This window comes from Triturus cristatus, chromosome 1_2, assembly GCF_964204655.1.
Source record: "Triturus cristatus chromosome 1_2, aTriCri1.1, whole genome shotgun sequence".
Taxonomy (NCBI): Eukaryota; Metazoa; Chordata; class Amphibia; order Caudata; family Salamandridae; genus Triturus; species Triturus cristatus.
In genome coordinates this window covers 341,917,087-341,934,767 of record NC_140580.1, presented here as the reverse complement: position 1 = coordinate 341,934,767, position 17,681 = coordinate 341,917,087, and the positions used below count along the sequence as shown (strand labels likewise).

The 17,681-nt window shown below is 43.8% G+C and overlaps 1 protein-coding gene across 1 annotated transcript in view; it reads right to left on the bottom strand.

The window, feature by feature from the left end:
- LOC146867288 (uncharacterized) overlaps positions 1 to 17,681 on the bottom strand; it is a 192,288-nt gene that overhangs the window by 54,838 nt on the left and 119,769 nt on the right. The window contains exons 4-5 of the mRNA XM_085620769.1: positions 14,628 to 14,772; positions 14,425 to 14,531 (exon numbers count right to left, since the gene is read on the bottom strand). Of these exons, the coding sequence (XP_085476895.1) occupies positions 14,425 to 14,531; positions 14,628 to 14,772 (252 nt within the window). The remainder of the gene's footprint in view (positions 1 to 14,424; positions 14,532 to 14,627; positions 14,773 to 17,681) is intronic.

Below are 17,681 nucleotides of genomic sequence, written 5' to 3'. Positions count from 1 at the left end.
CATAAAAAATCTTTCGCTGCGCGCAGACACCCTTGCACTATGGTGCTAGGGTGCCAAGTGTAGCGCAATAGAAAACGCAGGACTGCACCATATTCTTGTAAATATGGTGCAGCCCTGCGTTTCGGAAGTGGCGGAGCGTGTCGAATTTGCAAAAAACTAAAAACTGTAATAGGAAGGTTGATGCTGCATCTCCGTGACTAACTCTTAAATGGTTGGTTTTATTTCGCTCTACGAGGCTCCTGCTCCTGCCAAGGCCAGACTGGAAACCCAAAGCAGCCCTGGCAAATATTTTCAGATCAGTCCCCATACGGTGTACACCAAGTGCAGTGAGTGAGCCTGACCACTACAAAGAGGGCTTTGGGACGCTCTCCTCCCCAAAAAATTTAGGATGCAATAGTGCAGTCTAAAACACATTTATCACTATATATTTAATTGTATCAGCTTTGAAAGAATAGTAAATGAAGACCTTACTATGCACCAGGATGCGACAGCCTTTGTTGGGGTTCTTCAATGATCCCTTACTAGCACCCTCCAACAGTGCCTCTCATCTCTCCATAGCCTCTCTCATACCATTGTAGGATGTCAGAGCACTTTACATTACACACATATAGAGACAAGGAATCATACGTGTAAATCAGTGTATAGAAAATGTTACATATGACAAAGGGGACTACAAGGTGTAGGATTCACATGTCATTCATACTGATTGGCATTTTTAAAGAGTGCTTGGTCTGGAGAAGCACAAACTCAGGATTCAGAACATAACACAGTGGTTAGCATGGACTTTAACAATAAAAATGTATTTCCACCCAAATAAACCTTTTTAGCAGCATCAGGATAATGAAAGACTTAGGAAAAACATAAGTTACTAACTTGTACTATATAGTTTGAAAACAGCTCTTTGATGCCAATTTATAGGTCACTGTGCTAGATTACGATTGTCACTTATGAACTGCACAGTAACAAAAGAATCTCTGTGACAAAAGCAGTAACCCACTGACCTATGCACATAAAATACTGTTTTTTTAAATTGCATGGTACACCTTCTTGGCAGTAGGAATATTAACCCTCTGTGCTACATTAGATAAGTCAACGCTGCTACTGGACAAAACTCCCCTCTCTCTCCAGCAGATACATTAATCACTGGCGTTATCTTGACCCTTTTATTGTTGCTCGAAAACTGCTAATTGTACAAGGAACATTGCAGTAGTGCTTTTTAAACTGCTGCCTGCGGACCCCCTGGGAATGTGTCACGGACCCCTAGGGGACCCCGGACCACAGTTTGGGAAACACTGTGCTAGTAAATTAAATCCAGGCATTTTTAATAAGTCCCTATCTGCCCAAGCAATATGGGTCTCCTGAAAGCAAAGAATATCATATGCCCCTTGCCTAATTAATTCATGAATAGATGCTCTCTTGGCCCTATCATTAAGCCCTGCCACATTCCAGGAACATATTTTTAACTTCCCCATAACTGTGTCCATGTTTATCTCACCACAAATATAAAAAAACATTTTCTTTATTACTTTAAGATTCAGTAAACGTAAGAGGTTGCAATTTTTTCCCTTGTTTCCCCCCCCATTCCAGCTTCTACCGACCCTCCCACCCCCCTGACTACCACCCCCCGAACCACAACCCCCACACCTCCCACACCCTCAGTGAGGCTTTTAGACTCCATGAGAGTCTATTTGATGAGCGTGCATAGTGAGACCCAGCACTGGAGATAGTATTTAAATGTTTGAAGTAACATAATATCCTCTGAATAAATCGGTAGCTCAGAAAAACATTTTGAGCAAAAGAGCATAAAACCACAAGGATTATTTAAGACCATAATAACCTTGGAATGCTTCAATAAGCACAACCAGATAATACCATAGTAACACCCTAGTATCAAGGAAATCTAATCAAATAGCACTACATTAGAAGTTGCTTCATAAGGTATCTAAGTATTCCTTGGCCTTAATCTCGGAAGTAAAAAATGTTATGGTCCCCCCATTAATTATTTTGAGACGGGCTGGATTATTCAAATACGCCAATACTTTCTTCTCTTGAAAAGGACTAATCAACTGGCGAAGACGCCATCTCCTTTCCACTGTGGAGTGACAAAAATCGGGGCGAACAAAGTAAGAAATAGTGCCGCTCACTCGCTTTGACTCAGGTTTAGCTTTCTCTGATATTGCTTGTCTGAGGAGGAAGTTACCAAAGTAAACTAAGATTGCACGGGGATATGCTCCCGAACGTACAGGCACGCGATGAGCACGTTGTATTTCCAAGTCCCAATTCCAATTCGACAATTCAGGTAAAGAGTCACGAAATATTCTAATAATAAAGACTCGAGCATCCTCCCCTTCTAGAGTTTCAGGGACTCCTAGAACACGGAGGTTATTTCTGCGGAGGCGGTTTTCAAAATCCTCTTCTTCCATCTTACGTCAGAGAGCTCTGCTTCATGTGACTCCACTAACTCATAGTTTGTTGCGATCTCAGTTTCGTTGGATACTATGCGAGACTCAAGATCAGAAAGTCTATCACCGAAAGAGTTGACAGTTTTGTTCAATCTCCGAACCACCCCTTGCACTTTTCGGAGGGTATTTTGGGCCTTACGACCATCATGTGCAGTCTCTTTCCTATGTGCTGCAATTGTTTGGAGAACAGTCTCCATTACTGTATCGAGAGTGGCTGGTGGACCCGACGAGTGATCTGGGCAATCCGAAGCAGTGGGTTGGTGGAATGGAGATAAAGTATTTGTCGCTGTGTGATCTGTAAGTTGATCCGGGATAGATTGGATAGATTGGATGGGTTGCGATGTAGGAGTATAATCCCATGCCAAATCTGTCGAACAGTGTTGGCCCTTTCTTTTTTTAACTACTGTTTTTTGAGCTCTTGAGCCAGAATCAACTTCGTTGTCGCTACCCGTTGATAGAGAGCATGTCTCGTCAGACCATTCTAACTCGTCAGAAAACGAATAGAAATCGCTTGGGTCTTTATCTATATCTGTAACAAGGGCTCTCCTGTTGTTTGTATCAGTGCTACATCCAGCACTTTCAATGATTGGTTCTTGGGTAACGTTAGAGTGACCCACCTCCTTCAAGCTAGGCATAGTTAGCGTCTTACTTTGAAATAAATTACTTATAACAGCCAAATCGACCACAGTCTCCTTGTTAGAAACTTCAGATGCCATTGTAGGAATTAGCGCAGTCTCAGCGACCTTGTCTATAATTTTAGCTGGACTCAGGTAAGGCAGTTTACTTATATTGATATTTGTATTTGTGACAGTTTGTGAATAAGGTAGGATAGATACGTTAAGAGTGTCTTGAGGAAAGTCCTTGGTGTTGCCTGTATCTGGCAAGTTCCTTTCAGACTCTTCAGCCACACCAACCACATCTCCAGAAGAAATATCAGGACTTACTTCAATAACTAGCTCTCTAGAGTTTTCAAGGCTTTCACTGCTTCTTAGGCGAGTCTCTGGCGCTGCGTCTGTATTTGCTGGCTTACCTCTGCTTCGCCTGACCTGGAAGTGCCCCACCAGGTGTTCGACGAAGGAGGTCAGCGACTGTAGGACCGGCAGCACTTCCTTTTGCTTTCACCAATGATGCAGACCCCTGCCTTGGAGTCCTGGAGCCCGCATTCGATTCTTGGACGGTCCGCTTGCCGATCGCGACATCTTCACGCTGCGCCAATCTCGCTGCTGCTGCTGCTGCTGCCGCCCTCGCCTTAGTCGCGGTAGAGGAGCCTGCATTCTTGGGAGGCATTATAATTTCCTCATCGGCGTCAGCGTTATCGTTGTCACTGAAGGCAGATTGGAGATCGGATCCCCTGTGCGACAATCCGGTCGACTTCCGTGATAACAGCTGCTCGTGGCAAAGGAAACAAATGACCGAAAGACCAATAAATGTGCTGAGAGTCTTGAGGTAAGATCCTGTACCTGCGCGCAGTATCTTTTCATTTGTCAGCACCATCGGGAGACATAAAGATAGCGGCCTCTTATTATCTGTTTGACTGTTTGACTGGTAACTTCCTCTATATGTTCTGTTGCTCCGTTGCTCCGTTGCTCTTACTATTAAAATTCAGATTCAGAGTCCACAGTTCTCCTCCAGCGCTGGGCCGTTTGCACCACGATCTTAGTCGACCGCCATCTTGCCTCCTATCCCCTGTTAAGATGTATTTTTATGTGGAATTCTGCGGAATTCCAAATCATAATGAATAAAAATTGAATTGAATTGGAAACCAATTATCTCCTGCAACGTAGAATTGACCAGTGTCCAGTAGGCTTGGATTTTAGGGCAGTCCCTAACTATGTATAAAAATGTCACTGCCATCAAGTAGCACTTTGTACAATTGGCATTAGAAAACCTCCCAATCCTATGCAGTCTATTTGGGGTGTAATAAACCCAATGGAAGAATTTAAACTGGATGGGGAGCAATCTCGCCAATATTTCCGGCACCCTGTCCACCCCTTTGCCTCCATTCATTTTTGTGGCATCAAAAACAAAGTGTTGTATTGAATGCTTGAATTAATCTCAACCACAGGCAATAAATAGGGGTTGCATCCCAGTCCATAGTTTTATGGCCACAATCCCACCTCAGTTTGAACCCTGCTATATGCTAATCATACTTAACCATGCTCCAATGTTAACAGCCTGAACGGCCAGGACGGTTCCTCGCTGACCACAAGCAACCCTGGACCGGTTTTACCCTTATTAGAGCTCAATAGCCAGGTATAGCTTGGTTTCAATGGCACAGTGAGCATGTGTTGCAAGGTTGCCCTCATTATCATAAGAGGAAATGTGTTATGAATAAGAATAGCCACTCTCTGTGAGCCCCTTGTAAAGACTGCACTATAGGCTCTAGAATAGCCCTATTGGCCTAAAAAAACACATTGGGTACCCATTAGATGTGCCTCCTGCAAGAGGAACCTCGGATCATGTTCTTTGAGATATTGTACATCCGTCCCCTCTTAAATTTATGGTTTAATCCATTGACTTTCCATGAATTTACCATAAAAGTCGATGTCAAAATTTAGTATCAGTAACGTCTGCACATACCTTGCAGCCATGCTACACCAAAACTCATTGCACCACCCTAATAAAACAACATGACACCCTAATCGCCTCCTCCAGACATACCTTCCAATATGAATCATCCATCGCCCCTAAACAGTAACTTGGTGACTTCCAAACTTGGTCTAGAGAAGTCTGACCTCTAAACAGAATTTCTGCCATTGAAACTCAGCCATACTACATGTCTGATTAAAATAAAGTCCCCTCGTTTCCTATACAAATATGGTAGAAGCACCTGCCACTCATCAAAGGACTTACTTTGTTGCACCTTGTTTGTATAGTCTGAGGAGTTGAGGACCTTGGCAGAGTTTAACGGACCATTTTTGTGTTCTATGGCTTCTAGAAGAATGACATCTCTGTCCACAAAGTTCAGGACTCTAAAAGTCATATGGTGGAGAGGTGTGGCGGGAGTGGCCCTAGGTACCCTTGCATGGTGTGCACCTTCAAGGATAATACAGGATGAGAGCACTGTTGGGTTGTATCCATGACAATCCTTCTTTCCAGAACTTCCACTTTGGAGTTCTGGAATGTGGAGGGAGATTACAGTTGGTGAATACTGGATGTGGCTGTATTTCATTGCTCCTGTCTTGATGGCATTAAAGAAGATTCATACTCTTACTCTAATCTTCTTTTCACTGGTGACGATCTGCCCTCAAGACTACCACGCGTGCTGTCTCTTTTGTGTGAAGCGGTCAGCTGATAACCCGGAGGAGCGATCATAATACAAGCCAGTGCAGCGAGCGAAATCTAAGTGCTGAGTTTGCGGCGATCCTGAAGTTTAAGGATCATCCATTGTGTTTCCAGCACAGCGGAGTGAAGAAATTGGACGTAGGTACGTGTATTTTGTCAAATTCACCCTCATCGTCCAGTTAGCTCGCGCACTCTCCTCATGACCACCTTCCTTCTCTTCATGCGCTTACGCTGTTGTCTCATGTTCTAACGTGCAGACGTCTTCATGCAACGTGGCGCCATTTTGTTTTAGGAAGAAAAGAAAAGGGATACATTGTTGCAGTGATTTTAACACGAAAATCGCAGAATTTCACAACGCGTTTAAACTTTACTACAGCGATATGCACGCTTGGAATTTCACAGTACATTTAAACCTGTATTCAAACAAGCTTTTCGTTTCAGCGACGCACACGCTAGTAGTCAAAATTGCGTGTCAAGCAATTAGAATCCTACAGCGCGTCTACCTTCTCCAGCTACGTGCACACTAGTAATCTACAATTTAGTCACCTTTGAACTAAATAATGCCTTATTAGCAATTGTTTTGTTCTACTCAAGTCATATAACATTTACCACGTGTGAAGCCTACAAAATACATCAACAACAAAATATATATACTTCTTGAGGTGTCATTATTTTGCTATTGTTCCCTCCAACATGCAACAATCTTTAACAGCTCCTTTTGCATTTTCTCTTTATCCTGCTTCTCCTGAGTTGGATTGGGAAAAATGGAAAGAAAGTTTCGAAGCATATCTAGATGCTCTGTAAGGTGATTCATTCACACACAAGAAGAAATGTGCAATTTTAAGACACTGTCTCGGTTCGGAGTGTCGTACCATTCTTAAACACACTACCAAGTTGTAGTTTTACTAGTTGAAGGCGAAGGCGACAGAGTAGAAGATGAATATGCCACGGCAATTAAGTCTCTTGACACCAAGTACAAAGCTCGTAAAAACATTACATTAGAAAGACAGAATTTCCTGGAGAGTCTGCATCCACATATGTTGGTGCATTGCGTATTTTAGCAGTTTCCTGTGACTATAAAATCAGTCTGACCCTGTGCCTCATGGGAACAGTCCAGCCCGAACTGCCAAGCCATGTCTTCCCTGGACCGGAAACAAGCTTCCTAGGACCGGTTTCTGGCATTTCAGCCGTCTTCAGCCAGGCTTGCTTGAATCCAGTGGCAAAGTGAGCAAGGGACTCACGTCTGAGCATACCCTGCCAACTTATGGCGAACAAAGCAGAAACCAAAGGAAATGATGGACGGAGTGTTGAACATTGCAAGCACTCACCCCCAGTCAACTGATCTGGGTTTAATCCATCACCGTTCTTTAGCCCACTCTGCCACCCCAGTTCAGACATGGCTATATGCAAATCAGTCTGACCCTGTGCCTCATGGGAACAGTCCAGCCCGAACTGCCAAGCCATGTCTTCCCTGGACCGGAAACAAGCTTCCTAGGACCGGTTTCTGGCATTTCAGCCGTCTTCAGCCAGGCTTGCTTGAATCCAGTGGCAAAGTGAGCAAGGGACTCACGTCTGAGCATACCCTGCCAACTTATGGCGAACAAAGCAGAAACCAAAGGAAATGATGGACGGAGTGTTGAACATTGCAAGCACTCACCCCCAGTCAACTGATCTGGGTTTAATCCATCACCGTTCTTTAGCCCACTCTGCCACCCCAGTTCAGACATGGCTATATGCAAATCAGTCTGACCCTGTGCCTCATGGGAACAGTCCAGCCCGAACTGCCAAGCCATGTCTTCCCTGGACCAGAAACAAGCTTCCTAGGACCGGTTTCTGGCATTTCAGCCGTCTTCAGCCAGGCTTGCTTGAATCCAGTGGCAAAGTGAGCAAGGGACTCACGTCTGAGCATACCCTGCCAACTTATGGCGAACAAAGCAGAAACCAAAGGAAATGATGGACGGAGTGTTGAACATTGCAAGCACTCACCCCCAGTCAACTGATCTGGGTTTAATCCATCACCGTTCTTTAGCCCACTCTGCCACCCCAGTTCAGACATGGCTATATGCAAATCAGTCTGACCCTGTGCCTCATGGGAACAGTCCAGCCCGAACTGCCAAGCCATGTCTTCCCTGGACCGGAAACAAGCTTCCTAGGACCGGTTTCTGGCATTTCAGCCGTCTTCAGCCAGGCTTGCTTGAATCCAGTGGCAAAGTGAGCAAGGGACTCACGTCTGAGCATACCCTGCCAACTTATGGCGAACAAAGCAGAAACCAAAGGAAATGATGGACGGAGTGTTGAACATTGCAAGCACTCACCCCCAGTCAACTGATCTGGGTTTAATCCATCACCGTTCTTTAGCCCACTCTGCCACCCCAGTTCAGACATGGCTATATGCAAATCAGTCTGACCCTGTGCCTCATGGGAACAGTCCAGCCCGAACTGCCAAGCCATGTCTTCCCTGGACCGGAAACAAGCTTCCTAGGACCGGTTTCTGGCATTTCAGCCGTCTTCAGCCAGGCTTGCTTGAATCCAGTGGCAAAGTGAGCAAGGGACTCACGTCTGAGCATACCCTGCCAACTTATGGCGAACAAAGCAGAAACCAAAGGAAATGATGGACGGAGTGTTGAACATTGCAAGCACTCACCCCCAGTCAACTGATCTGGGTTTAATCCATCACCGTTCTTTAGCCCACTCTGCCACCCCAGTTCAGACATGGCTATATGCAAATCAGTCTGACCCTGTGCCTCATGGGAACAGTCCAGCCCGAACTGCCAAGCCATGTCTTCCCTGGACCGGAAACAAGCTTCCTAGGACCGGTTTCTGGCATTTCAGCCGTCTTCAGCCAGGCTTGCTTGAATCCAGTGGCAAAGTGAGCAAGGGACTCACGTCTGAGCATACCCTGCCAACTTATGGCGAACAAAGCAGAAACCAAAGGAAATGATGGATGGAGTGTTGAACATTGCAAGCACTCACCCCCAGTCAACTGATCTGGGTTTAATCCATCACCGTTCTTTAGCCCACTCTGCCACCCCAGTTCAGACATGGCTATATGCAAATCAGTCTGACCCTGTGCCTCATGGGAACAGTCCAGCCCGAACTGCCAAGCCATGTCTTCCCTGGACCGGAAACAAGCTTCCTAGGACCGGTTTCTGGCATTTCAGCCGTCTTCAGCCAGGCTTGCTTGAATCCAGTGGCAAAGTGAGCAAGGGACTCACGTCTGAGCATACCCTGCCAACTTATGGCGAACAAAGCAGAAACCAAAGGAAATGATGGACGGAGTGTTGAACATTGCAAGCACTCACCCCCAGTCAACTGATCTGGGTTTAATCCATCACCGTTCTTTAGCCCACTCTGCCACCCCAGTTCAGACATGGCTATATGCAAATCAGTCTGACCCTGTGCCTCATGGGAACAGTCCAGCCCGAACTGCCAAGCCATGTCTTCCCTGGACCGGAAACAAGCTTCCTAGGACCGGTTTCTGGCATTTCAGCCGTCTTCAGCCAGGCTTGCTTGAATCCAGTGGCAAAGTGAGCAAGGGACTCACGTCTGAGCATACCCTGCTATAAAACATTTGAGGAGGAAATGATCAGAGACAAGCTGGTAGAAAAGACTAATAACAAAAAAGTCCAAGAGGCTCTTTTAAACAAGCCTGAACTGTCTCTACAAAAAGCAATAGAAATTGCTACCAGAATTGAAAGCACCTCATCATATTTGAAACAAATGTCGAATTCTAGTTCGGATACTCCAACACAAAGTGTTTCAGCCATTAAAAGTAAATCCGACGCCATTCCAAAAGACAAACGTGATGGAAAAAAAGAAGCATATTCAAAAACAAACACCAATTTCAGACCTTCTAACAGACATTGGCAATGTTACCAGTGTGGTAGCACTAACCATCTTGGTAATGCTAAATTTTGTCCTGCCCTTAATAAGACTTGTAGCAAATGTTTTAAAAGAGGGCCTTTTGCAAATGTTTGCAGATCCAATAGTAAACCTTCTGTCAATTCCAGCACTTCTTCAACAAAGAAAATTCTCAACATTGAACAAACTTCGGAGTTATCATCTTCAAGTGATGAAGATCAGATTTGCATATTGAAAGAATCTCCCAACACAGATGTTGTTTCCATGGTTCTACAAGTATCAAAATGACCATTATGTACTCTTACTGTGAATGGTAGAGATATCAAAGTGTTAGCCGACTCAGGGTCTCCATTTACTCTTATAAGTGACAAAATATGGGAAGATTTATTTCAATCCCAAGGTCATGTTTTAAGTCATTCACTGGTTCGACCTATTGCTTATGGTGGTAAAAACATAAATGTCATAGGTGAATTTCATGCCAACCTATGTTTTAAAGGCAATTGTGCACAAGGTACTGTCTATGTTGCCAAAGATGATTCATGTCTTTTGGGTTGGCAAGACCAAGGCAATCTAGGAATCATTTTAGATCCTAATGATCCACATCATCATATTAAAAAAAGATTTGATTTTGGTGCAAGCCATTAAGGAAGAAACATGGGAAACTACCCACCCTGAAATTTTCAATAGCAAATTAGGTTTATTTAAAGGTTTCAAGCACAAAATCAAATTACTTGATGGTGCCCAACCTGTAGTACATAATGTTCGGAGAGTGCCATTGGCTTTATGAGAAGGACTTAAAAAAGAATTAGAAAAACTTTGTGCTAGTGATGTCATAGAACCCATAGAATCGTCTGATTGGGTTTCTCCAATTGTTCTAGCTCGGAAAGCCAATGGATCCTTGCGCATGTGTGTTGATCTTCGCGATTTAAATCGTCACATCTGGATTGACCAACACCCATTGCCAAACATCACTGAGATGACAAGCACTCTTAAGAACAGTAAAAGGTTTAGTCTACGTGACATGAAATCAACTGATCATCAAGTCGATTTACATCCTGACTCATGACATTACACAGCTTTCATCACCCCAGAAGAACTGTACCAATATAAACGCATGCCATTTGGTCTTGCATCTGCTTCTGCAGTTTTTCAGAGGATTGTGGGAAACATGTTCAAGGACGTCCCTGGGGTGATGGCTTTTCAAGATGATGTTTTGGTTTACAGTTCAGACCAAAATCAACATGATCTAACATTACGTAATGTGTTCAACATTTTGAAGGAAAAAGGTATCACATTGAGTGTTGAAATGTGTAAAATGAATGTAACCTCTGTGGATTACTTGGGGTACAAATTATCTGAAAAAGGTGTTGAACCGAAAGCCAGTTTAGTCAAGGCCATAGAAGAATTTTGTGTTCCCAATGACAAGGATCAGTTGAGATCTTTCATCGGACTCATTGAATTCTATGCTAGGTTTGTACCCAATTATTCTTGAAAAACCTTTCCCATGAGAAACCTTCTTAAGAAATATGCCGTTTTTAAATGGTGTGAAAAATGCACTAAGGAATTCCAATTAATCAAGTACAAAATTGCATATGCCATTCGTCTCAAGTCTTTTGACATTAATGACCATACCATAATCATGACAGACGCTAGTCAGAAAGGTCTAGGCACTGTACTAATGCAGTGCAGAAATGGTAGAGACGAGGTTGTGGCGTTTCAAGGTTGCTGAAGCCACATATTCTGTAATAGAACGCGAGGCCATAGCATGTTGGTGGGGCATTGTTAATTTTAAACACTATCTGTGGGGATCAAAATTCACTGTAAGAGTGGATCATAAACTTTTAGTCCAGCTTTTCACTACAAAAGGGGGAGAAAAAGCCGCGTCCCGTATTGCAAAATGGCAGTATAGGTTGTTGGAACATAATTTTGTGATTGACTACATTCTTGGAATACGGAACATTTTGGCAGATTGTTTATCCAGATTGCCTAGTGTAAATGACACAGATGAGTGTTAGGACATAAATGGCGATTATGTGTTTTGTTATGCCATTTCTGAGTCTTGTGGTACCATTTTAGAAAGTGCGTGGAGAGATGCCTATTCCACAGATGTGGATATTAAGAAACTTATGAATATGTTTAACACAGGTTGGAGTAGGGAGTGTTCCCTTGGCGAACCCATTGGAAAATGTAAGCATGTTTTTGACGAACTTTCAACAATCAATGATTTATTGAATCGATCTGAATCTCTTGTGGTTCCTGCGAGCATGAGGAATAAAATACTTACTCTTGCTCATGAGGGCCATATAGGTATGCGTGCGACGAAGAGGAGAGCTAGGGATCAGTTCTGGTGGCCTGGTCTTGACAAACATGTAGAACATTTTGTTAGGGATTTTTTCCACTGTACTGTTAGTGACAACTCTCAAGTAACAGTTCCTAGCCCAGTTCAAGCTGTTGATGTTCCTTCTAAACCCTGGTCTAAATTAGCCATATACATAATCGGTCCTTTGACATTATCTGACAGTGGTGTTCCTGAATATGGTATTGTTCTCATAGATTATTATAGTCACTGGCCAGAGTTAAAATTTGTTAAAGTTCCCACAACTTTTTGTATTATGTAATTTCTTGAGTTTCTTTTTGCAAGGGATGGCATCCCTGATGAAATTGTGTCAGACAATGGGTGCCAATTTACATCTTCACAATTTGAAAAGTTTAAACGTTTTATGGATATCAAACACACCAAAACCTCCCTCTATCATCCTATGAGTAATGGTCTTGTTGAAAGGGTTAATAGGGTGATTAAGGACAATGTACAACTGTCCAAGGCTGGCAAATTGAATTGCAAAAATTAGCTAAAATTTTCCCCATTTATTTCACTTAGGGGTTGCATTCCTTCTTCAAAACTGTTAAGGGGATGAATGGGTGCATTTAATTTGCCGACAGCCAAAATACAGGATGTAAACAAAAAAAGAGCTGAAGCTCAAAAGAAGTACATTCAACATTGCACAAGAGAACTTAAGGTAAAAGTAGGAGATTTTGTCAGAGTCAAATGTTCCCGTATTTTGCCCAAAGGTTCATCTAAATTCTCTGATCCCAAACTTGTAGTAAGAGCTAATAAAAGTGCTGTACAACTGGAAGATGGAAAATGTTGGAATAAAAGTAAAATCTCTGTTTCCAAACTTCCCCATACTACCTGTGGTAACCAAAGTAGCACGCATCATGGTTCTCACATTCGTAAACCTTCCACCAGACCTACAAGGTCACCCAGAAAGTTTCATGATTACATTATGTATAAATAATTTCTTTTTCTGTAGTGTTATACTCTTTTATTAGTCATTCCCTTGTTTACTATGTTATTCTCTTGTTATGAATCTTTGTATTTATTTTGCTTTCCAGTGTTTTCATTGTATAGGGGAAAGATGTGTTGGGTTGGGGCCATGACAATCCTTCTTTCCAGAAGTTCCATTTTGGAGTTCTGGAATGTGGAGGAAGATTACAGTTGGTCAATACTGGATGTGGCTGTATTTCATTGCTCCTGTCTTGATGGCATTAAAGAAGATTCAAACTCTTACCTCGCATCTTCTTTTCAAGCACCCCCTCTGGGACCCATAATCAAAACCAATCTGCTAGGAATTGTGTGGGTGTGGCCCCTCTGGACCCCCAGGATTCCCAGTAGGTAAAGGTTATTCCCTCTTCACCGTGCTTTGGCATCTTCCATCCTTAAATCATTTATTGTCTGCCTTAAGGAGATGAAGTTTATCTTCTGCCGTGGATACCGAAGCCTCCGCCTCCTTAGTGCAGTTTGCCAGATTATAGATGTACCGCCACCCACCCTACTTATTTTGCCCTTCAGGGTCTTTGTATATACTGAATAGCTTGAAGGATCATTTCTGGCAACACCGAAGCCAGAGATTGAATTCGCAAAGTGAGTAATCCTGCTTTGGGATGCACACTACCCCTTTGAGAGGAATTGAGTACTCTGGGAGTTTCCACACTTTTCACTGAGAAATCCACAGTAGTAAAATACATTCACATCACCAGGAATACCAATGTCAATTCTTGACAGGTGTAAAATAGGTATTTTCTGTCACAAAATTAAGTTTACTGCCAAAACTACATTTGCGAGCGTGCCGTATGTCTTTTGCTGTATCTACGTTTAAACAAACAGCTCAAATGCAGTCATTGACTTCTCTGATTGGCATTCTTCTTATTGGCACTTTCACAGCTGTTTTACAAAGCAAAGAATGTGCGTTTTTATTGGAGGTTATTTTATTTAATACATTTTGTCACATAATAACCAAGAACGCGCCTTCTCTGTCTCTTCCTGTCCCCTCGCCTTCCCTAAAGGTAAGCCTTCACTTGAGCCAATCAACCCATCCATACATACTCAAGGTTGTTCCAATAAAGCTACTCTTCTACCTTTCTAGCAAGTCTGCTAATTTCTTTACTTTAAGTAACCTTGTATTTGAACATGCTTCAACGAGCCAGAAAAGCCCACAAAGCAACATTCCAATGTTACTTTTGTTGACAGCTTCTGCTTTGAACAAAGGACTCTTGGAGCCTGAGGGGATTTAAACCCCCTCGGCTCAGAGAAACCTTTATTTTATTTGTTATAACATTCTGCCCTCTAGTGGCAGAATGTTCTAATAGCCTTGTAGCCCTTCGTAGCTGAGCTATACCGTCCATTAAAGTCCTGCTCTCTTGTTAAAGGCCCTCAGGGCCTTTAATGGTTGGTATAGCCCGCTACAGCGGGCTATATGGCTGTAATACAGTCCCGGAACCTTCTGTTAAAGTATCACAAATAAATGCACATACTCACCACACATCACAGTATCACCACGAGGTATGTGTATGTAGACGTCACTCTTGGGGTTGCATCCTTCCAATACTAACTTGTCATAACAGCAGTCGTGAGTCCAACAACACCTACATAATTTAAACAAATACACATAAATGGCCATTTATCAGAGTGATAAGTTCACAACATCACTGTAAACATCTGCTCCATTTAGCTTCACTCACCAGTCTGTGTCATCCACCGGCATTCCAGTTCCACCCTTGCCACAGTGGCATCCATATGATGAGTAATACGGAAAGGAGGACATTTTAGTAAGGTGCACAATCATTTCACCAAAGTTTAGAAGATGCCCATTGGCCACCTGGCAAACTGCAAAGAGAAAGAGATGAAGAGTGTCATGTCTCTGCCAGAAGTGCACTGCTGAAGATGGAGATGTCTGGCTGTGTTGGGGTCTGTATAGGTAGAGTTTATTTAGAAGTTAGCGGCTATTGACCAACCTGCAGAGTAAATAGTGAATTTCTGCTGCTATTTACATGGTTGCCGGCTATATAGCAGAGATTATGTACTGTATGGCTGGCATTCGTGCAAACTGAAAAAGGAACTTCACTATTTACCCAGCAGCCTACAAGACAGCAGAGATCATGCACTATTTGGCTAGCAGCTGCTCAAACAGAAAAGAAACTTCTATATTTACCTGGCTGCTAACTAGTGAGCAGAGATCATTTACTTTGGGCTGCTGGCTACATAGTAGTGATCATGCACTATATGGCCAGTGACCGCACAAACGAAAAAGAGGCTTCACTATTTGTCCATCTGTCAATTAAAACGGTAGAGATAATGGACTATTTCACCAGCAACCATGAAAATAGCTAAGCAACTTCACTATTTACCTAACCTCCAAATAAATAGCAGGGATTATGTACTATGTGGCTGGTGGCAGTGCAAGAAGCAAAAACAATTCAGTTTCCCTGGCCACCGACTAAATTGCAGAGATCATGTACTATGTGCCCGAAGCCATGCAAATAGCAAAGAAGCTTCATCATTTATGCTGATACCGACAAAATAGCAGAGATTAAGTGCCATATGGTAAATAAACTTCACTATTTATACTATTACCAATTAAATAGCAGACATTCTGAACTAATAAGCCTGTTATCAGATAACGACTGAAGTTTCACCGAAGATTAGGTGCACTTGGTGACTACGTTAGTAGTAAGTGGGGGGAGAATGGATGTTGTGGAAGTGTTAGGGGACTGCGCTTAACATGCTGAGACATGATGCACATAACTGCAAACCTTAGGCTTTCATTCCTATTTGAGTCTCTGCTCTTACTCTGCAGGCCTCTGTCTTCCTCTGCTAATACCAGAATCTGGTCTACCCTGTACATCTTTGCGATGATGCAATCGTTCTATAACTGTCTTTGGTTTCTGTTTCACCTACACTCCTATACAGTCTGTGCCCTAATATTCCTTCACTGTTAGTTCACTTAATGCTCCTGTAGTTTTGGACTCCGTCTGGCTCCTAACCATCTCACTATACTTAAAGGGGCAACAATATTCAACAATAAAGTGGTCCCTATGGGGGAAGTGTAGTCCTTGACTTCCACAGCAATAGTATTATACTAGGGCTAGAAGAAAACCGTTCAAATGAGTAAGTTTCAGTTATGAGTTTAGTGCATTTATTTATACATATCTAACTTAAGGATATATTAATCAATTCAAAGAATATATTACTGTACTTGTACAATGTGCTCCCAACAGGTGACTTTGCAGTGAAAGGTATGTATGGTGAATAAAAAGTCCATTTGTGCTATGTACAAAAATATATATACATGTGGCTGATAGAGACAAATAGAATGTTTGAAGTCAACATGAGATATCCACCATCAAATTCTTAAAAACACAGTCCGCATATGTTATTTGCCAACATTTAGACCCCTGCACATAAGTATTTAGAGCAGGATCAACATCAGGACGCAAAATATATATCGGAGACACCAAAGAATTGGGGCAGAAATTCTATTTTGGCAGGGGACTCCTTACCTGGTGTCGCCCCAGTGATAACAGAAGCACAATGGTTTTCTCATTTTTCATCAATCTATCTCCTAGATGATATCCAAGGACAGCCATTATTTAATGATTGCCCTGAGGAGGTTACCGCTGGCCCATCATTTTTATCCCTGAAGTTATTGGAGCTATTAGTCGACTGCCAAGGCAGTCCACCCCCACCCACCTCGCCGGACACACACTCGACGCAGTCTTCTCATCCAGCACAGACATCGCCTTCAGCCACGCCACAGAGCTTCAATGGACGGACCACAGCTGTGTCCACTTCACCTTCAGAAGAACGACGACCCACCACCACCAGCAACAGGTTGCCCGCAGAAGCTGGAACAAGATCACAGCCGACCAGCTCGCCACCTCCCTGAGCCAGCACCCTCCTGCCAGCTCAGCGAACCCCAGCCAGGCCGCCGACAACCTCACGAAGTGGATCAGCAACTGCGCGGACGAACTCGCCCCGCTGAGGACCCCGCCCAGCAGACCCGGCAGCAAGAAAGCCCCATGGTTCACCGACGAACTCAAGAGCTCCAAGAAGAACTGCCGAGCCCTCGAGAAAGTCTGGAGAAGGGAACCAACACCGGACAACATGACCACCTTCAAGCTGGCCACCCGGAAGCACCACCAGCTGATCCGCGCCGCCAAGAAAACCGCATTCAAGGACCGGCTAGACAACAACGCACACAACTGCAAGGAACTCTTCAACATTGTGAAAGAGCTATCCAACCCCAGCGCAGGAAACAACGACATCACCCCATCGCAAGACCTCTGCAAATCCCTCGCCTCATACTTCCACAACAAGATCGCAGACATACACAACAGCTTCAGCACCCAACCAACGCACACCACGACCGAACCACCGCCCCCCACCACCACCCTCTGCACCTGGACTCCGATCAGCACCGAAGACACCATCCGCATGATGAACTCCGTCCACTCCGGATCTCCGACCGACCCTTGCCCTCACCACGTCTTCAACAAGGTCGACGCTGTCATCGCACCCCACCTGCGGGACATTATCAACACCTCCTTCGACACCGCCACCTTCCCTGAGAGCTGGAAGCACGCCGAACTCAGCGCTCTACTCAAGAAACCTACAGCGGACCCCACCGAACTCAAGAACTACCGCCCCATCTCGCTCCTCCCGTTTCCAGCCAAAGTCATCGAGAAGACCGTCAACAAGCAGCTGGCCGCCTTCCTTGAGACGAATGGATCCCTCGA